General features: G+C 39.2%; 1 protein-coding gene across 4 annotated transcripts in view; it reads right to left on the reverse strand.

Annotated features, from left to right (window-relative positions):
* The window catches only part of LOC149205553 (calcium-dependent protein kinase 28-like), a 325482-nt gene that overhangs the window by 28193 nt on the left and 274682 nt on the right, over positions 1-22607 (reverse strand). For 3 of the 4 annotated variants that reach the window (XM_089395109.1, XM_089395108.1, XM_089395107.1), the window contains exons 8-10: positions 18266-18381; positions 17921-18028; positions 16739-16801 (exon numbers count right to left, since the gene is read on the reverse strand). In XM_089395109.1, coding sequence (XP_089251235.1) covers positions 16739-16801; positions 17921-18028; positions 18266-18381 — 287 coding nt within the window. The remainder of the gene's footprint in view (positions 1-16738; positions 16802-17920; positions 18029-18265; positions 18382-22607) is intronic. The other variant, XM_089395110.1, reaches the window with a different exon arrangement.

Here is a 22607-nt window from a genome sequence, read left to right on the forward strand (position 1 = left end):
TGAATTTTATTTTAATTTGAATTTTTTTTTGGTTGTGTGGCTGAGAAACTCAGCCATAGGCAGCCCCAAACAAAGAAAATTTGCAAACATAGAAAAATAAAATAAAATGAATACATGGAAAACATTCTAACTAGGTTCATGAAGCCTACCTGAAGCTTAGTCTGATTCGATGAAGCCTCCTTTAGCTTCCTCCAACAGTGCCTTCATGCTCCTTTAGCTTCACTCTCAACACTCACACAAATTAGCCAAACACTCAAATGACAAGTGAATGAGAAATGGAAGGGAGAGAGGTGCTTATAAAGCTTTTTTTCCCTCCAATTTCCCTTTTCCTCCACATCATTTCTGAAAAACAAAAAAGGAAAAAAAAATCAAATTTTTGGATAGTTTGTGGGTTTTCATGTTGGAGGGTCTTATACGGGTCCAATGCGGGTTTCATGGGCTACCCACGGGTTTGATGCGGGTAGTCGGGTCTTATACAAAACCCGTCGGGTCCGGGTCTAGACCGCGGGTTCTATGCGGGTGACCCGGCCCAGGCATAGACCCACCCTTACCAGCGGGTTTAAAACGGGCTGTGCTTCACTTGTCCAAATGAGCTTGAGGTCTCTTCTATTTATAGGCTTTCGTGAGGGTCCACTTGGTTGAGGTCGATCTGTCCAATTTAACATATGCTTAGGGCTAACCTAACCCAACTTACATGAGTGAATAAATAAATTCAAAAACCAACTTTCGCTTGTCCAAATAAGGTGATCTTTAGGTCAATTTTGGTCCTCTCGAAAAGAGGAATCTAATGCAATCATCATCTCAGTCATCTGAGTTGTCCAAGGTGGAATTTGACCGCAGTTGCAAAAATTAACACTCCCTCTCAACTAGGGAGAATTCCACCTGCCAATATCTGTCCATCGATCAATATGCCATTCTTGTGTCTTCAAGTGTCATCACGTATCATTCCTGATCATCTTTGTCATGTAGTCATCATGCCATGACCACCTCAAGTATCTCATCATCACAAATCATCAATGTACATCTCGATCTATCCCTTGCTTATTCCTGCTTATCTCTTGATTGTTCCTGCTCGTATGCTGAACATTCTCGAATCTAGAAGAAGAAGAATTTGTTACCGGAGGGGAGCTTAAGCTACCACCCTCTATCCATCAGGTTTCTACCTAGAATCTCTGCCAGCGGGCTACTACCCGAAATATCATCATCAATCGTCATCGGAGAGCATATCATCAAGGAGCACATCTCAACTTGGAACCACATCGGGGAACACATCTCGACCCGGAATCTCATGGGGGAGCTATACATCTACAACCCCATATCGAGCAATAAGATATCCAAACACACAGGGGAGCACATCTCAACCGTGGGATCTCATCAAGTAGCTCAATCTCAACCGAGGATCGCATAGGGTTATCTCAACCCATCCTATTGCCTACTGATCTTCCCATCAATGACCTTGAATAGTCATGTGGTAGAACACCTGCATCATAATCGACTTGGGTTGTACACCCCAAGTACACTCTCAACTCGTTGGCCAAACGAGGAGTGATATTCCCGACAAGCCCAACTTGTGGGTATGATGCCAACTAGGGTATACTCTGCAAAGACCAAACAGGGGAGCAACATTCTCTGACCCTATGAAGATAGGGGAGCAACATTTTCAACCCTATGGGTAACAAATAGGGGTCATACCCTATTGTCCAGAGTTCCCTCAACTCCAGTAGTCCTCTATCTCCATTCCTCACCCTGGGAGCTCAGACAAGGAGGAAGAGTTGGCTCAATGTCCTGGATCAATGCTGCTCTCATCATACTCAAATCTGGTATCAGCTTGTCTCAATAACAATTTTTTCCTGCTCATACAACACATCATATCAAATATCATGTTAGAACATAAATAATCATATAAATCACAAAAGGATACCATAATCATCCCCCCTCTCAAGAAGGTGCCAACCACAAGCCTGAGCTTGTTTCAAACAGTTGCATTGTCTCAATATATGAGAGTATCTCGGTCCCAAATATAAATATGGGACTTTCTGCCAATCAAATCTCACTCTATGTCATCACAATGTATCTATGTCATATCTAGATCATGCTCAGACAACTCTCTAAGGAGCTTCTTCATCCTGCCTCATAGCTAGCCATGCTAGCAACATCGTACTCATCCTCAATCGTACTATGGACCTCTCGTCCAAGATATCATGGTAGATCTCATAATAAAGCAACATCCAAATGAGCTTAACAATAATCTCTATCAACAACAATACATCCATGCAGTCATATATCATAGGAGAAATATCTCAGCCTAAAAAATATAATATCTCATGCAGATATTTCGAAGGATGCTCAGTGGCATCTCTATGTGAATGAAGCGGCTCACTCATGAATTATTCAGGTTCTATGCACATCATATATATATATACGGATGGATGTTCAAAATGGAACATCAATGCTTCAATCAAGTTCAACAGCATCTTTGAACTTCAAATCAGAGTATCCAAGGATTTGCATTTTCATTATTCAATAACATTTTCCAATAACTTTGTAATATAGAATTTATTTGCCAAATTCCAGAAATCGATTCATCATGCTATGATACATCATTCCAAGCTTCAGAAACTATCTCCCTCTGATTTAGATCATCAGAGGCTCATCACCTGTCAAGACCATCAAGATATAAAACCAAAACCAAAACCATAATCAAAATCAAAGCCATACCTTGGAACTCATCATCTTGACTTCATCAGATAACTGTCAAATATAGACATATCTGGATTGGGGAGCTTGCTTCATGCAATTCTCTAAGCATAATGCCTTGCTAAGCCATCATAATCAGCCTTACATAAATCAATGTTGTACCATCACATCAGAAAGTCAACTCATCAAAGTTTAGAAGTCAGATCACAACCATTATCAAAGTCATCAATATCACAATATCAATTCTTTCAACCAGGAGACAGGTGGAGCTCATATCAAATCTTGACTTCATTTATTATTATGCCAACAAGTTGTCATCAACCATGCATTATCAATCCGAACTTGATCAAGTCATTCTCATAATCATAATACAAGTCATTTATGTCACTAGGTGCAAATGCATACACACAGATGAGTCATGTAGGTTCCATTTTCATGCTGAATCAAAACTATCATTACCTCAACCATTGTGCTAGGAACGAGGAGGCCAATACAAAATCATTTTTCCGAATACTCACATAAGTCATTATGCCCACATAGCATAGACATCAGGGCAAATCAACAATCGTCAAATCAGATCATTAGTCATCAGGTCAAGTCCAAATTCGTTATCGTAGAGAGATCTATAGTCAAAACATATCTCAATCATCAATTCAAAGTTATTGTCAAGCATCATGACAAAATATTGTTCATCTATATCAATCAACCAAATCATGCCAAACTCTTGTAGCACAAACATAGTGACATATCTATATGTATGTCCTGGTCACCTGCAAACACAAGTTCAATCTGCATGTTCATGTTATGGAAAACATTCAAGATTTTCCTGCTTCCAGATCTTGTTATCTACAACATATCTGTAGAACTGACATCTTCCAGGTGACCACCCGATTACATGCACAATACTTCATTTTTATGTGATCAGCAATTTAACCCAACAACTTCAGAAATCAGATTACAGTGGTAGAATATGTCAGAGACACCTTGGTTCAGAGTTCAGATAGCTTCAGAAAGCTTCAGATCAAGGTCAACTGTAGTCAAAACCTTGGACGCTCCCTTCAGGTTAGCATGGGAGCGTCTTTAGATGCCTAGATGCTACCTTGGCCTTAGCATGCGTGCGTCTAGGGATGAAATTTCCCAGTTTAGTGCATGCACCTGGAGCAGAAACCCTATTTTTTGTACAAGCTTCAAATCTGAGACTTTGCTACAGATCAATAATGTCAGATGCACATAAATCATACTTCAACAATACATAATTCAAATAGTGATAAGAGTAGGAATATTGAGAAGAGATTCTCCCTCTAACTAGGAATCTATGTCATCAACCTGTCTCTACTAGAGTAAGAAACATCAGATTTGTTAGATCATAAACATGTATCTACCATGGCTATCAGCATCATGACATCAATCTTTCATCAAAGGTTAGACTCAAAGTAGTAGATAGATGCAACATCATATCTCAAAGATTATGAACACAATAGCACTTTATATCAAGTCACTTCATCAAGTTAGGACATTCAGTTTAACCATATGCCATCGAGTCATGATCACGGGTAGTAAGAGATCTAGAATATCATTCTCATAGTTATACCTCTAACATCATGCTTATCATGACCAAAAGGACCAGGTAAGGTCATTCAATAAAACTTTATCAAAACAACAAGAGTGTCAATCTCTCTTTCCATATGCTTTCATCATGCTTATCACAAGCATTATCAGCGAACTCATGTATAAGAGTCAATGAGCTATCCTTCTATATGAAATCCATCATGACAGGTATCAAGAGAATCATTTACTAGAGTCAAGGTGCTAGCCTTCTTTATAGGATCAAGATGTCCAACGGATAGATGTTAGCCAATCATCAACTGTGTCAATGTATCAACATTAGATAGCCTCATAGAATTCAAGAAGATCAAAATGTTCAACACCAGATGCATCATTTTATCTTAGGAAATATAGATCCAAGTCGCTTCCATATGCATGTATGAGCCATCAAAGAAAGAGACATTCTCATCACACCTTAGGGCTTACCGAGCCATTCAATGTTATTGCTGAAATACAACATACCATGCTTACCTTGTGGTATTCAAAGACCTGTGCACCTTTTCCTTAGACATAGGCCGCTTGAAGCACTTTGTCATCTTTTCATATAGTGCCTCTTTACCCTTTCCAACTCTAGCCACACTTCCTGCATCTCAAATGATCCTCAAGAGGGATCCACTTATCACATCTCATCAAGGAGGTTAGAAACATCCATATACTCAAATACATATGCAGGAAGTATAAGTAATAAACATAATCATCAGATCCATAGGTCTAAACAAAAGTAAGAGGCATCATAAGTTAAGAAATACTTATCTTCAATGAGAGGTGATCCTCTCCCTCTTGAACCAATCTTCAAGAGCCATCAATGTCCATGGTCCATATACCAATGTTGCCTTCAATTATCCAACCAGGTCTGCTAGGGATTATCCCATCTAGGGCTTCATCAAATCTTTGTCAAGTGCTTGAGCATCTTCACATTGACCAACTAGGTTCCATATCTCATATTGTTTCCATAAACCAGGGTTTTCTCTCCAACCCTAACCTCATAGAATCCATCAAACCCTAATAATCAAGTTGCCTAGGGTTTTCTTCAAACCCTAGAATTCTTTTAGGTCTCCACCATCCTCTTCTTGCTTCCATCAAAGGTGTCATCATCGAGGTGATCTCCATGGATTTTCTTCAACCCAACTTTGATACCATGTTAATTTTTCATAGGGCTACATTGTTCTTTGCTTTGATAATTGCATTTCTTCATTAATACATTAAGTTCACCCCATATCATCATTACATTATTCAGATCTACACCATTATTCATCAGCATATGCAATTATATAGAAAGAACAACATCATCATCATCAATGCAGCGGAACATAAAGGAACAATAGAAGAAAAGCATGCACACACATAGAGACACCAAGATTGGTTCGAGACCAGGGAAAAACCCACTATAGGGAAAACCATTGCAAATCTTATTTTTCTTAGATCGTCATCAAATGATTCAGCAAAAGAGAGTACAATGATCCATAACTTTATCTATGCAACAAAACAACTATGATATCCATGAATCAGATCTAATCATAATTATAATCAAAACCCTCATTTTGATGCCTATAATGTACTGTCACCATAGTTTTAAAAACTGGTCGGCTTGAACTGGAAATCGGTCAAATCAGCCAGTTCATTTGGCGACCAGGTCAAACCAGACAAAAACCCAGTTTATGGGCCTATTTCGCCAAAAAACCACAAAAACTAGCCCAAACCAGTCGGTTTATTGCCAGGCCAATTACAGACCCCACAAAATGCAATTTTCCGAGTTTTGATGTTGTTTTGAGGGAAATTTGAAGTTGTTTCCCTCAAAAAACAACCCATCTAAGAAAAGTATGCCTCCCCTCTCATTTGCTTCACACATATCAACCCTAGCAACACTAGCAATCAATGCCAAATGGTAATGTTTAAAGTAAAAGTGACATTTCCTTTATTTTCATTTTCATCCTTTTACTTAAAATTTTCAATATTACCATGAAATGACTCATGATGTTTGAGAGTGGTTTCAACTTTCAATTGGATTTCACATGGAGAAACTAGAATTTTAGACTTCGCTCAAAATTCAGCAGACTTAATGGTTTTCAGGATTTCTTGGTTTGGGGGTTTGCAATGTTTCCATTTGATTCTATCATGCATGAGGGTATGAGATTGGCGTTTGATCAAGAGCATGAAGCCCTTTAAGGACCTTGATGTTGGTGACATTGATTTTTCACTTTGTTGAAGTTGGTGGTATTGATTGTTGAACTCCTCTACCATGGCCTTAACAATAATGTACCCTTCACTCAAACGAAAATAATTGATTAGCGATGCTAAGCTTTTTCTACCACATTATAACGCTGAGGATATGAACCTATTGGGAATCACGATCGCCGTTAGACCAAAACCTACAGGTGTTAGTCAACGATCGCATCGCCAGAGATAAGGATCCATAAGAGGCGGTTAGTCCATGTCATGAAACACACATGGAGCGTTGGTTTATCCAATGTCCAACAATCTCTCCCCAATGTGAGTCGGGTGTGTATCGAACTCGTGACCTACGCTCTGATACCACTTGTTGGGAATCACGATTTCCGTTAGACCAAAACCTACAAGAGTTAGTCAACGATCGCATCGCCAGAGATAAGGATCCACAAGAGGCGGTTAGTCCATGTCACGATACACACAGGGAGCGTTGGTTTATCCAATGTCCAACGAACCCTTCACTCAAACCAAAATCACTAGTTAGGCATGTTAAACTTCAACTTCAATTTCTATCATATTATAAGGTTGAGCAATCCAAGTCTGAAGACTTTGAGCGAGATGATGTTTATATATCTCTTGTGGATCATCCCATTTTTTGTAGCGTTGAATAAATGATGAGTTTCTTCAGTGATCATGTTGATCAGTGATTTGTTGTTTTGATGTCTATTCTTCTTGCTACTACTACCATTATTGCTAAGGTTGCAGAGGAGTTTTAGGAGTCCTCAAACACTCAGCCAGATTATTTATGTAGCTCATGTTGAGGATATCTTGTCTAGTAGTGGTGATGAGTTTGATCATGATGAGTGATCATGCTGACCACTGATATGTAGACTTGTAATAGACCAGTGACCCCATAGCTTATAACATTGTTTTTGCACTCTAGAGGCCATTTAGAGTGTCATTGATTATGTATTATGGTAAGTCACCTTACACGGGGATTCAGGATTCGACAGATACGGGGATTTGAGTGTCAGATATAGACATGTTGACCCCCCGGAACAGGACACGTTCGGATACGTTATATATATATATATATATATATAGATAGATATATATATATATATATAGATATATATATATATATATATTATTCAAACATAGATCTTCATCTAGATGTAAGTTTTACAAAGTAACATTATGCATACAAATACAATTGTGACATAAATGATAAATCATAATACATATTCAATTCATCAATGGTCCAATAGGAGAAAGACGAGACAGTGAGATAAAGACACTGTAGTTTTCTCATTAAGTCATCAAAATCAAAATGTGTTACATAGGTAGTGCAATGCCAATGGCAAATAGAAATAGCAAATACAAAACAACTATAAGTATACAAACCTCAAGGCTGTAGGTAGCTCATGACTCATGAGTCGTCAATCCTCATAGTCATCATCCAAATCAGCATCACTGTCCTCATCATCATGGTCACCACCACTCTCCTTTGTTGCATCCTCCTCCCATGTATCCAAAGTCATCTCTGCATCTGCTGGTGTGGAGGATGACCCCTCTACAGTATCACCATCATCAAATGTGACAGGCTCTAGCACTGGATCATTGAGATCCAAGTTGGCCAATGCCAACTCAACACTGTAATCCACACCCATATCACAGGAAAGACATCCCACATCTTTGTCTTTCCCTTCAACCATTCATCCCTCTGCATGTAAATAAGACGAAGGTTGGTGTGCAGATACACCATTGTCTCTGCATTGGACTGCTCAAACCTGCTCTTCTTGACGCTATACATATTCCCATATGTGCTCCAATTCCTCTCACAACAGAAGGATGAAGTCACTTGAGAGAGGAGCCTCATGGCTAACTGCTGTAGAGGAGGGCTTGTTCCCCATGAATTGCCCACCAAGAATAGGGCTTCTTTGTTAATTTGGGGTAGCATCACATGTGCTCTAGGCCTCAAAGTTTGCTGTGAGGCTTGGGCACATGTATTCGAAAGAACCCAGAAAGCGTTTTGGGAAATTTCACCCTAAAACAATTTTATTAAGATACTTAATATTTTTTATTGGACCCCTAAGTCTAAATTTAGGAAGAAATGGGTATTAATTTAATTGTGGGTGTAACTTCTAAAAGAAGACAAGGATCAAGCTAAAATTATCTTAGCCATTGATTAGCTTTTAATCTGGGCCATTGAATGTCAACGAGGAGATTATTTAAGGAGGTTTGAGGGTCATTTGGAAAGAGACACACCGAGAGATCAATAGATCGAATTTTTGAAGTGAGAAGTTCTCAAGAGGAAATTCTGATTGAGGAGATTTCTTGCAGAGAGGGGCAGTGAGTATCTAGAAGAAGGAAGTTTTCCTGGGCTGGAGAGTACAAGGCAAAGAGAGCGCATAACGATGTCCAGGGAGAGGCAGATGCTGGCCCATGTAGAGCTGACACAGTGGCAACGTGGGCCTTAGAGGGAGATTGAATCCTGTTGAGGAAATCGAGTTTCAATAGCCAGGAGCCGAGGTGTGAGACCGGGAGGCAGAGATTCAGATTTTCCAGCCAACAGAGGGTCCAGAGAAGGAGCAACGTAGTACCCAGCAGTGGTGATGCAAGAATTACGTAGGAGTGACGCAGTTCTGCATAGAGTCTACGCAGAGGCTTCAGTTCAATGTGATCAGACTCAGATTCTCCTAGTGACATGATGAGAGCACTTCATCATTCGTTTTGTCCAGTTTCTCTCTGTATTAGATTGCTAGTTGAGCATCCAAGAATTGTACTCAAATTTTCTCTTGCATAATAATAAAACCCTCAGATTTGTTGCATCGGTTTCCTCACATTGGGTTTTTTCGGTGTCAATTGTGTTATATTTTCCTTCTTGCTCAGTATCTTGTTTCCATAAAATATTTAATTAAGTGAAGGCTGCAGTGTATGTATTACGATATTTGCCGTAGGAAACAAGAAGTAATTTATTTAAAGGAAATTAACAAATAGGAGTAATATCATTAGTTGCTGCAGTAGGGGTTCCAGTTGAGGAATTTTCACATGGTATCAGAGCAATGTAGGTGAAGCAAGAAGAGTAGAGTTGATAGATCCAACACTGAGCAGAAGAGGGAGTTTGAAAAAGCTGCAGGAGGCAGTAGTTCGAAACCCCAGAGGGTTGATGCAGTTCCAAGGCGGGAGGGCAGATTTTCGAGGCAGTCTCTCTCCGAGTGAGTCGACGGAGAGATGGACTTCCAGCTCGAATTTCTGTCGAGGCAGAGCAAGCAATGAAGCCTCAGCGTGAGAGAGTTGGTGGGACGCAGATTTTCAGCAGGGAGATTGTTGGGCTGAAAGACGTCAGAAGAGAGAAGAGAAGCACAACTGAGGGAATTTCTTCCTCAGAGAATTCCCAACCAAGGAATTCGATTCTCTAGAGCTGAGCAGCAGTAAGGGGCAATAGTTTTACTAGCTCCAGTAGGGAGTGCATAGGCTACCTAGTAGCTGCACAGAGGAGAGAGGAGGTCATTCAACTTTCTATTTTTTTGACGAAATGGCAACCAATGGCTTGAGGGATTAGGACAAGTTGGACGGAGCATCCAACTACGTCATCTGGAAGGCAAGGATGTCATTCCTTCTAGATGAGCATGCCCTCAAGACATATGTCGACAGTGTGGTGGTTGTACTGCAGACGCAGATCCGTTGGAGAAGTACCGCACTAAAATGGCAAAGGCAAAAAAAATGATCCTCGACGGAGTGAAGGATCATGCAGTGTGTCACATCGCTAGCAGAGGGACTGCTAAGGAGATGTGGGACACATTGTCTATGTTATATCAAAGGATCTTCCGAGCAACAAAAGATGTACTTGGAGCAGAAGCTGAGATCTGCATTGAAGGAAACCCGTGATGAATTGGCTGCTGCGGGGCATACATCTTAGGATTCAAATTTGGTTAGACTGGCCCTCAATTTTGTCTCAGATGAGTGGCAAGTCTTCGTCCAGAGTATCTTGGGCAGAGCAACATTGTCGAATTGGGATGAGATGTGGGCAACTCTAAAACAAGAGGAGCTGAGGAGAGATTTAGTCAAGGTTAAAATTGACAAAAGCAACAGCAGTGGGTCGAAGCCCAAGGAGGACGAGGGTAATGTAGCCCTTGCATCGAAGGGACAATAGGAGCAGTGGAGACATACTAAGGACATCTCGAAGATCAAGTGTTTCAGGTGTGGTGAGATGGGTCACTACGCTACTCAGTGTCCTCTCAAAAATAAGGACAAGGATGAAAAGCACGATCCGAAGGCTGCACACACGAAGTTCGAAGAGGAGTTCGCAATGACAGCCGAGATACCTCCAGGAGGGAGGTGGGCTGATTTGGAGATATAGTTTGAAAGAGATACAAATGGGTAGGATCCTTGAGGAGTCCACCTCTAGGATCATTTCCTTGCTATGGGAGCCCAGATCAGAAGTAGTAGGATGGACTAGTGTCGGATGGTGTCGAGGAGTGACAAGGAGAGAGTTATAGTGGCTAGGATCACCTGAGACTGAACATTGCAAAGCAGAGTTGGCAACAGCGCAGATGGCACAGCCCAGAGGTCAGCAACAACGCAGCAGATTTAGAGGGTCAGAGCAGAGACTAGCAGTAGTTAGGCTTTAGCATTCTCTTAGCAACTGAGTTGCAGTACAGATGTAGTGTTAGCAGTGGCAGTGTTAGTAGCATAGCAGATGTAGCATTTGAGAGGGAGATGTAGTGCAGATGTAGCATTGGCTGTGGAAATGTCAAAGGCAACAATACAGTTACAGTAGCAACGCAGTAATTGGTGGATAACATGTCAAACATCACTAGCTTAGAGGATGATGCTTCAGAGTCAAAGTAGTATGCAGCAACGTATATTGTTAGAGTGCATTCCTCGCTAAGAGGGAGTATTATTGATTTGGGGTAGCATCGGATGTGCTCTAGGCCTCAAATTTTGTAGGGAGGCTTGGGCACATGTATTCAAAAGAACCCAGAAAGCATTTTAGGAAATTCCACCCAGAAACAATTTTATTAAAATAATTAATATTTTTTAATGGGCCCCTAAGTCTAAACTTAGGAAATTACAAATATTAATGGGTATTAACCTAATTGTGGGTGTAACTTCTAGAAGAAGACAAGGATCAAGCTAAAATGATCTTAGCCATTGATTAGCTTTTAATCTGGGACGTTGAATGTCAATGAGGAGATTATTTAAGGAGGCTTGAGGGTCACTTGGAAAGAGACACACCAAGAGATCAAGAGATCGAATTTCTGAAGTAAGAAGTTCTTAGGAGGAAATTTTGATCGAGGAGATTCCTTGTAGAGAGGGGCAGTGAGTATTTGGAAGAAGGAAGTTTTCCTGGGCCAGAGAGTACAAGGCAGAGAGAGGGAAAAACAACGTCCAAAGAGAGGCAGATGCTCGCCCACGTAGTACTGACATAGTGGCAGTGCAGGCCTTAGAGGGAGACCGAATTCCTGTTGAGGAAATCGAGTTTCAGTAGCCGGGAGTGGGCGTGTGAGACCAGGAGGCAAAGATTCATATTTTCCTGCTAGCACAAGGTCCAGAGAAGGAGCAACATAATACCCAGCAGGGGTGACGCAGGAACTGTGTAGGAGTGACACAGTTCTTCCCAAAGGCTATGTAGAGGGTATGCAGAGGCTCCAGTTCAGCGTGATCAGACTCAGATTCTCCCAGTGACAGGGTGAGAGAATTTCATCATTCGTATTGTCCAGTTTCTCTCTGTATCAGATTGCTAGTTGAGCATCCAAGAATTATACTCACATTTTCTCTTGCATAATAATAAAACCCTCAGATTTGCTGCACCGGTTTTCCTGCATTTGATTTTTTTAGGGACATTTGTCCAAAAATAATGGTGTCAATTGTGTTGTATTTTCCTTCTTGCTCAGTATCTTGTTTTCGTATAATATTTAATTAAGTGAAGCTTGTAGTGTATGTATTACGATATTCGTTGTAGGAAACAAGTAATTTGTTTAAAGGAAATTAACAAATAGGAGTAACAATAGGGGTTCTGGTTGCAGAATTTTCACATTCTTAGCCCCCCTGTCTCTAATCAGATCATATCCTGCAAATTGACCAGTGTCTGTGGAAAACTCTGCAAAGGCATCCTCCACCTCATCAAAGGATGCTCAATCCTGAAAGACCTGCCTGAATGCATCTTTCCTCCCCTGTGAGATTTCACCATCCATGTGAGGAGGGAATCTGGAGGAAGGTCCACCATTCAAGCACTCATGGTTGTAGTATTTTGGGGTCAACGAGTGAGCCAAACAATGTAAAGGTGTGCAATTCTTGTCCCATTTGTTGACAAGAATATCCTGTATAGTGGTGAAGAAGGTCTCTGATGATGTCTCATACTCGAGGCACTCACTCTGTAAAATAATGCTCCTCATAGACTCAATCATGAAATCCCATCTCTCATAAACCTCTCCTAGGATGGGTTGGTTTGTATTTGCAAATCGAAGCAAAGAAATGATTGGGTCCATCATCTGAATAAGTAGATCTACCCTCTCCCACCAAGCATCATCTAACACTGTGTCCTTCACTCTTCTAGAGGCTACTTGATCTATCTTTCTCCAAAAAGACCAAAACTCTGAAATAACCATGGCCCCAAGAGCGGTTTTGACCTCCCTCAACCTCTTCAGCATGATGAATGAAGAGACAAAATGTGTATCCACAATCTTCAACGATGATAGATCGTTTTACTCCTTGTAGATAGTGAGGGCATTTGTATGATTTTTTACAAAGTTACGAATATGCCATGCATCCTCAATAATGTTACCAATCCAAAGCACATCAAAAGCAATAGATTTTAGTGCTAAGTTCAATGAATGGACAATGCAAGGTGTCCAAAACACTTGTGGACATTTAGCTTCCGCAATCATGCCAACAACCTTGCAAACATGTGCATTATCTGTAATGATTTACACACAAGAATCAACACCTACATCTTCAATAACTTTAATAAACAACTCACCCATATATTGTGCATCCTTGTATTGTTAAAGTGCCTCCACTGCTTTCAAGAAAACTGGACCATTCAAGGAAGACACCATGAAGTTGATGAGTGGGTGTTGTGTTGGATCTGTCCATCCATTAGAAACAATGCTAACCCCAGATGTTGGCCATGATGCTTTAATAGGCTCAAGCATTTTTCCACCTCTTTTTTTGCTTTCGCCAACAATGTGGTTCTAAGCTTCTCTAACCCAGGAAGCACATACCCTGATGGAGCCCCTTGAGTTAGAGCTCAGCACATCAATAAATAGAGGTGAGCGTGCAACATTAAAGGACATGAAGTTTTGATAGAAAAAAAGGCAATGGTGAGATCAAGCTCTTCCCGTTTCTCCTTCTGAAAAATCTTGTCCATTGGACCAAGTGAAATTGTCTTTCTTTTTGCTGCTTGTCCCCCACCAGAACTCTCAAATGGGAATTTGTTGATGTTTTTCCTCAAGAATGGGAGGGGGTCATCATTCTTGGTTTTTTAAAATTTTGCAACTACATTTGCCATACCAAAATTGGACTCTCTTAGCATTTCTTTCCTCTTTGGTAAAGACACATTTGTACAAGCTCCAATTCCACAACCTGGTAAAGCCAACAAATGACCTTTCACATGGAAATATGTGCTCTTGAAAGTATTGTGGAAATAGCTGCATTTCCAATTCACATTGCCTCCTCCCTTCACCTTGCTAGGTGTGGCCCTTGCTCTCTTGTGACATATTTCCACAAGGGATATTTGTCACCTTGAGGAGGAAGTCTTCCCTCAACATTTGAAGTTGTTATTGCAGCCCCACTTGCAATAGAGGGAACACTTGCAGACCCTGATGAAATTGGGAGAGGAGGGGCATCTCCAATGGGGACATTCTTCCCCTTCCTTTGCCCCTTCCTTGTTGCCCTTGATTGAGCCATGAATGTTGTAAAAAAATAAACAAAAAATGCACAAATTTGTAAAAGAACTGCACATGAAAACTATTGTAAATAAAATGCAAAAAAAGGAAGAAAATGCACTTACCTATTGCTTGAATCTCCTTGAAAATGCTCCCACACCCTTTGCTCCTTGCTCCCAAACACCCACAACAAAGTAAACAAGTGAATGTGCAAATAGAATGGGGAAATACAGCTTTATAACGTCGCGCGGGTTCTTGCTTTTTGGATTCATGTTCGAAAAATCGAGACATGTCGTGTCCCGATCGGGACACATTCCAGATTCGAATGTCTCCCAATCGGACACGAATCTGCTCGAATCGTGTCCGATTCGTCAAATTCGGTACACGTAGGGCCTGGGGGACAAATCCGATTTCATAAGTATTATGTTGTTGATATATATTGTACTCGGTGCCAATTTGATATATTCACCTTTACCTAGTATATAGATGAGCAAACTTTGCATATTTTATCTCTATTGGTTTGAAATCATGATTTTAAATCTTAAAAATAGTTTCTTTCATTAAAAACCGAGTATTTCATGTATTTTTTTAAAGACCGGTACATTGAGATCTGACTAGTCCCGGTTTGACTGGTTCTCGTTTGAAACCCGGTTTGATAGGTGGAACGGTCCGGTCACCGGTTCCAATTTTTAAAACTATGACCGTCACTAACTGTAGTCAACTGCTGGATAATGTTGACAGTTGAACACTGTTGTCACTGAGCGGAATCTTTGGAACACTGAAATCTCATCTTTGAGTCCCGGACGCAGGGAGGAGGAGTTGTGCTAGTGTCTATAGCAGTCCTTGGCGCTCTCTGCAGAATTGAAAGACTACGTCCATAACAGATCTAGATGCTCCCAGGTGAATTGGATGAGGGTGTCCGGGTCAAACATACCCAGATCTGCCTCAAACCCTGGATTCTCTCATAATACTTTTGTGCGAGTGTCTATGACGGCTCGGATGCTCTCAGGAGCACTTTGTGCGAGCGTTTGGGGATTCACACCTCCAGATCTGCATCTAAAACCCTGGACGCTCCCATAGGCTTTTGTGCCAGCGTCTAGGGCTCTTTGGATGTTGTCTTGACCACTGTGTGCCAGCGTCCAGGGACTAAAATGCCCAGTTTTGTGCCAACGTCCAGGAATCAGAAAACCCTAGATCAGTGCGAGCTTCACCCTTGAGATTTCGGACCCTTGCGCGAACTTTCCTCTGACAGACCTGTGCGAACCAAGAAAATAAGAGAAGAGAAGATGGCTTGATCAATGTGTCCAAATGAGCTTGAGGTCTCTTCTATTTATAGGCTTTCATGAGGGTCCACTTGGGGTTGAGGCTAACCTGTCCAATTTAACATGTGCTTAGGGCTGACCTAACCCAATATACATGAGTGAATAAATAAATTCAAAAACCATCATCTCGGTCATCTGAGCTATCCAAGGTGGAATTTGACCACAGTTGCAAAAATTAACAAAAAGCAATCCACACTCCTAAAACAAAAGCAGTATCAAACATTGGGAGAAAAGAAAATAGTCTTCGATGACTTTTAAATCTAGGAAAATCATTACAAATGTTAATTTTATTTACAAGGGACTAAATGACCAGTATCATCCATTAGGTTTGCTAAGATGCCTTGAAATTGTCTATAGAAAAATCTACAAAATATCATGAGAGAAAGAGACAGAAAAACAAGAAAAAGAGCAGAATGTTTGATCTCCATTGTGATGAATTCTAAAAGTCAACGGAGAAGAGAAAATATGAGGACATACATATTTTGGAGATACTTCTTTGTTAATCGATGTTTAAAGGTCTAAGATAAAAAAATATATACAGACAATCTAGTCTGTTCAACGAGCAACTCTTGATTTCAGTTTTTCTTATTTAATTTGGAACAGTTATAGAGTTTAGTAATAACACTGAGTACCAATGTGGTTTCTCGTTACCTTGTACCACCCAAAATGGTTTGTTATTAGAGTTGTTTCACGAGGAGAAAGGATTTTGCACTACAGAGCTTGTGTTTCCAGAATGGACAACAAATCATCGCCTAGCCAGATCCCAAGAACCCATGTTGTTGATAAAAGGTGCTCATATTTATCAATAAAATCCTTCTGTTATTAATACAATGTTTCCAGTTCTAAAAGCAAATAGCTAGGATCACTTATCTGGTTTCTTTCAAGCAGCAGAAATATTATGCCCGTGGAATATTCTATAACATAGAAAAAGACAACATTCTTCATCCTCTGTTTTCTTTCCTTCTGACAGAATATATATTTCTTTTCCTATCTCACCCTAACTGCTCAACCTCCTATAAGCACTAAGTTTAGAGAAGTGCTAAATAGTTTTCTTACCGCTTGAAGAATCTCAAGGATCCTTGATTCCTTTATCATCCAAGGCCGGTCTTTGGAAAGTGCCTGAAATCAGAAGGATAAACCATAATCCCCAAAACAACATCATACTAATATAAAACCTAATGCAACTTTGCCAAAATACATATAAAAAAACACAAGAAAAACAATAACATGGGAATAAATAATAGTATGCTTATCAGTTTGAAGAAATAAAATAAATGAGAGTTCTCCACCATACTAACCATTGATTTAATATCCCAAGCAACCAGATATAATTCATTCTTTCAATTTATGTGCAGAGGAATAAGACCACTACACCTCTGTTAAGTTAAAGTTCCACATTTAACAGAGTTACAACTTCAGCATATTACAGGTAAGCATAAGGGGAACAATAGGAGGTAATGTTCAAGATCAATGGTTGCTTAGGTAAGGTTCTGGCCTTGGCATAAACCTTCTCCCTTCAATATGAGGGTGATGGAAAAACGGGAACAATAGGAGGTAAATTGGTAATGTTTAAGATGAATGGCTGCTTAGGTAAGGTTCTGGCCTTGGCGAAAACCTTCTACCTTCAAATGAGGGTGATGGAAAATTGATGGAGTGACAAAGATAATTGCCTAAGGGGATGCCACCTTCCACATGAGGATACGCAGAGGTGATGGCAACTTGATGGCTAGCTTCATATGCATCAAAGGAGAGTATGAATCAAAATAGTTCAAACTGGGAGTAGATTATTTGATTTTTTTATTTTTATTTGGTGAGAAATACATCTTATATAATCTCTTTGGCTAAGTTGCCGCGCTATAAGGGGTGTTTCTGTGCCCTCAAAGTCACCCAAGACTTGCACATGCTCTCATCCACAGCACACCTACTTGACGGATTTGGAATGTGGGTCTCTGAGTTAGTACAAGACTTATTTCTATGTAACCATTTCAACTAATTACGATATATTCCAATGGCAATCAAATATCATTTCAACATTACAACTTTGTTTGTTATAAATCATTAAGTTCCAGTTTATTAAGTAGGACAAGAAAATCATGACTAGAAAAGGAATTCCAAGGGGAAGTGACAAGTTTCAAGCATAAATTTCTGAACATTCTTGAACCAACATAGATTGAAGATCTTCATTAACAAAGAAATAGCCCCTGTAGAACATATAAAGCTTCCTAAGAATATGCTGACCTGTCTGATCTCTTCAAGCGTTATCGTTCCACTTTTGTCCACATCAATTACATCAAATTGGTCTCGAAGGGCCGCAAGCTCTTCAGTATCAAGTGTGCTTGCCAAGGCCTGTAAAACAAAGCCAGAACCATCCATCAAATTTATCTTCTTTCAACCACTAAACTGATTGAAATTATAGAAAAACCAGCAGAGCCTTGTTCTAGCAAGGGCATACAGATTTGGCAGGGGAAGAGAGTGCATGTGCCAAAAGTATATTTGCAGAGAGGAAGATGAAAACAATCCTATATAAATATCAATAGTAAAATGCAAAAAGAATCATTTTCTATCTGGAAAAATAAAATTTACACGAAGTGCAAGCTGCTTTAAACGGCTGTATTTCACAAATTCTCGCATGTTTGCTAGGAGTGATATATCCAGAGGCATATCTAAAGCATCTCCACCTTCTCTAACCCATTGGTGTGCTGCAAAAAAATATTTAGAATTGAAAAAGTCAAAATCTAAGTTTGATTTTCAAATACCCAACTTTAGATCAAACAATATTTTTCTCTGCAATTAAATGAACAAAATGAAGCTAAAAAAAGCAAAAAATATTAAGGTTTATAAAGAAATGTAATATGTCAGAAAAGTAGAAAAACGTGTCAATGATTATATATACTATTAGATAGTACATTTGATATGGAAAAACAAAAGAGAGCAAAAGCTGACAAACCTATATCAAAACTGAAAGAATACTGCAAAGCATATCAATATGCCATAACAAACTCATATAGCAAAACCTTGTCACTTCATTCCATATAAGCCTCAGGAAACAAATTAACACCTATATAGTTACCATACATTCATTCAACCAAAGCCAATCCATATCCAACATAAGCATGCTCTGAAAGTTCTACAAGGTACCGGCAGTGAGGCTCTGTTACTTATAATGCTAACCATCAGAAAGATTTACTCATGAAAACTTGTTAGAGCCTAGGAATATTCACCATTTTCCTCATCATCATCATCACATGTAGAAGTTCATGGCTACAAGGAAGAAATTGCTCCCGAGCAAAGATTTTGGCCATTATGTAATGGCTCACAGGCAAAGTAACCAGACTCAACCCAACACAAGATTCATTTTGACCAAAGAGTCAAACTTGAGTCCAGATTAGGAAAAAAATTGTGATTCAGCCTAAACATGACTTGCAATGTTGAAAAATACAGAAAATATGGATCTTCAAGAATATTTTTTTCGATGAATTTATTAGACATGAAAGGCTACAATGAATATAATTCGAAAATAACATATATAAAAAAATCCAAGCATATCATCTGATTACAATCAATCATCAAATAGTCACTCATTCAAAACCGTCATAGACCATGGCATGGCATTATGATTCATAAACCAAAACGAACTAAGTTTCTTGAGTTGTCCAATATCAAGAGTCAAGAATCAAAGATTCAAATCTGAAATCATATAAAAAAAATCTAAAAATAGTGCATAAACATAAGGCTAGGCGAACAAAACCAATGCACCCGTTAAGTTGACCTTATTTGGTAATGATATTCATATGGATAATTTTATTACTAAGACATGTTCTTTATGTTGAAGCTTGTGGCAGCTTTGGAAGGTTTTCTGCATAGGCTCGATGTCTTAGCATGTAGAAGATGATTTATTGCCTCTTTAGGAGCTTGCATGATGGAGTAAGTGATTTATGTCTTATTTCCTAAGTCTAACTTAGGAAAGGTACAATAATTAAAGTCAATTAATTATTGTGGACTATTGAGTCAAATTCTAAGGATAAATAATAATTTAAGTGAATCAGAAATGATCCTAGTTGTTTATCTCCTAGATCTTCTAGAACGGAGGTTTAGGGATTTGAGCTTGATGAAGATTATAAAATAAGCCTAAGGGAGAGGTGAAGACACAAAAGTGGAGAAAGTGATTTGCCTCTAGAGTGAGAGGCTTAGCTAGACTATAGCACAGAGAAGGAAGAATGTAGGTGGATTTGAGAGCATTTCCAGGAGGCCAAATTGCTAGAAATTTCAAAACCGGATTGATAAAGTGAGGAGGTAGAATTGTTGGAGATGCTGATTTCTAGGGCCAAATTTTCTGACGCACAGAAGTCGTTCAAGGGGAAGATTCAGGGCCGAGTTTCCAGTGAGAGGTGGGCCAAAAATCTCCAGGACGAATTTCTCCAGAGGCTAATTTCCAGTGGACCAAATTCATAGGGCTGAATTCTTCCAGTGGGGTCGAGTTACAGGTTCCAATCAATGCATATTTCCTTGTAATTTCTCTGTGGGTCAAAATCCTAATTTTCCTAAGTAGAATAATGAAGGAGAATTGATGTGGGTGTTTATCTATTGTAATGTGTGATTGATCTCTCTCTGATTTTATTTCTGCCGCATAAAAATTTCAAGTTAAAATACTAGTGGCTTTATTTTTCTACAATTCAGAATTTATTTGAATAATAAAATGAATTTTTGTGAATAAATAATTGTTGTAAGCAAATATATTTGGGTTGATATTAGGAGAATTAACATGGAATTAGAGCTTTAGGAAGCTCTAAAGGAGAGGTCCAATATCACCAGGGCTTGCAAAAGAGAATTTCTTCATTTTATGGAAGCAGAATTATTTTTAATTTTATAGTTGGGCTTTTGTTGCCAAGTTACCATGCTGATTTGTGAGATGGCACCACTGAGTACTTTGAGATATGAAGACAAGTTCGATAGAGTCGCTAACTTGAGTCCCTGGAAGATGATAACCATAGTTTTAAAAACAAATGGTTTGTGGAATTTTGTGAACACAAATACCCAAGTTCCTTCAGATCCAAATCAAGCAGTCAAGCACAATTAGAAGGATTTAAAAGCGTTGGGTATACTTTTGAATGGCATGAGGATGATATAATTCCTCACATAATAGGGAAATATATGGACCGTCAAATGTGTATAGCCCTAACTCTAAGTTGCACGAAGCACCGAAACATTTTAGAGTGTCTGAAATGGGTACATTTAGAAACATCACCTCCAAAAAATGGAAATGTTGGTCAAAACGTGATATATATATATATATATATATATATATATATATAGTGAATAACACATTATCTTGCAAGGAAAAAGGGAATAAGACCCATATATGACAATTTAGAAGGACATCCAAGTCTATATTAACTCTCATAGATAATCACATGATGGTCAAGTTTCGACCAAGTTTCGGTGTTTCGGGTATCAGTACGGCTCAAAACACTAGGTTGCTAGAAGCTTCGTGCAACATAGCCCTAACTGGTCTTTATCCAAGCACAAGTGAAAATAAGAAGATGGTGTTGCAAGAAAACTTAAACAACATTAGAATGAACATGTTTGAGACCATAACATCATACCACACAAGGATCCAGCAGTGTCGTTGTGGGAATTTGGGTAGCTCGAAAGGTATTTATGAGTGGAGAAAACCCACCAAAAGTGAGTTAGTTGGGCAAGTTACCCAAGTGGTTGGGGTTTGGACCTAAGATAATTAATTTTTTATTCTAATTTGCATTTGAGTTGTTAAATGAGGGTTTCTTGATGGGCAAGGAACACCCCCAAGTCACCCATACAAAAAGTGTAAATAAGAGGGCAAACGAGAGGCCTAGACACACTGTTGAAATATGTAACTAGGTTCTGTCTTCATAATGTCTTATCTAATCTTGATTTTATGTATTTGATGAAAAAGAGAAATAAAATTTATTATTCTTATTTTATATAGCATGGATTTCATGCTCTAGGTCAATTTGTTTTAGGTCAAAGCACCCATTGTGTGCTTCTAGGTTTTTGTCATTAGGTCTAGAAGTCAAAAGAGTCATTGTCATATGTAATAGACCCTATTGGGAATCTTGTCTCTAGTCAAAAGAATTTATTTGAGTCAAAAATTGTGTCAAAGTCCCTCCAACACTAAGTCGGCCTAAAAGAGAACAAGTCGGCCTCCTGAAGGGTAATTCGACTTCCTTAGAAGCATATTTATAAGAAGAACTTGACATCATTTAAGGGATCATTCAAGCAAGTCCGATCATAAGGAGAAGAACAAGAAAGAAGAGAGAAGAGCAAGTCAAAGACTAGAAGACAACAAAATCGAAGTTTTTGGGTCAATCTCTCTCACACGTGCGAAAGGGAAACTAGGGTTTTTACATCTTCAAGGAAAAAATTTCATATATCCAAGGAAGACCGAAATATGTCATCAAATAGAAAGACACATCATCCATTTGTCGACAGAAGAAGCAATCCAAGCAAAGAAGAAAGAAGGTCAAAACTAGCCCTTTCTCCCACACGTGCGAAGCTGTAGCTACTGCGAGAGGGGCTGAAAATTACAGACCTGCAGTGAAGGCCGAAATTGTCACTGGGGGTCGAAGTTGCTAAAGTTGCTGGAAGGACTAAATGTTCAAAATAATGTAACTAGTGTCAATCTTCATAATTGTACTTGAGTCATGGTGTAATGTATTTATCAAAAGAAAGGAAAAGAAATTTTATTATTAAAGAAATTGACTTATTAAAGCATGGGTTTCATGCTTGGGTCAATTGTTTATAGGTCAAAGCCTCCATTGCAAGCTTCTAGGGTTTATGTCAACTGTCTGTGTCCATATCATAATTTCAAGAACCCTTCTTGGGATTTATTTGTCAAAGAAGAAATTTATTTTATTATGTTTTAGGTCTTTTAGGCCTCCTCCTCAAA

The sequence above is a fragment of the Pinus tabuliformis genome, chromosome 1_2, assembly GCF_031772625.1.
Source record: "Pinus tabuliformis cultivar Carrire ecotype Pingquan chromosome 1_2, CPIR1, whole genome shotgun sequence".
NCBI lineage: Eukaryota > Viridiplantae > Streptophyta > Pinopsida > Pinales > Pinaceae > Pinus > Pinus tabuliformis.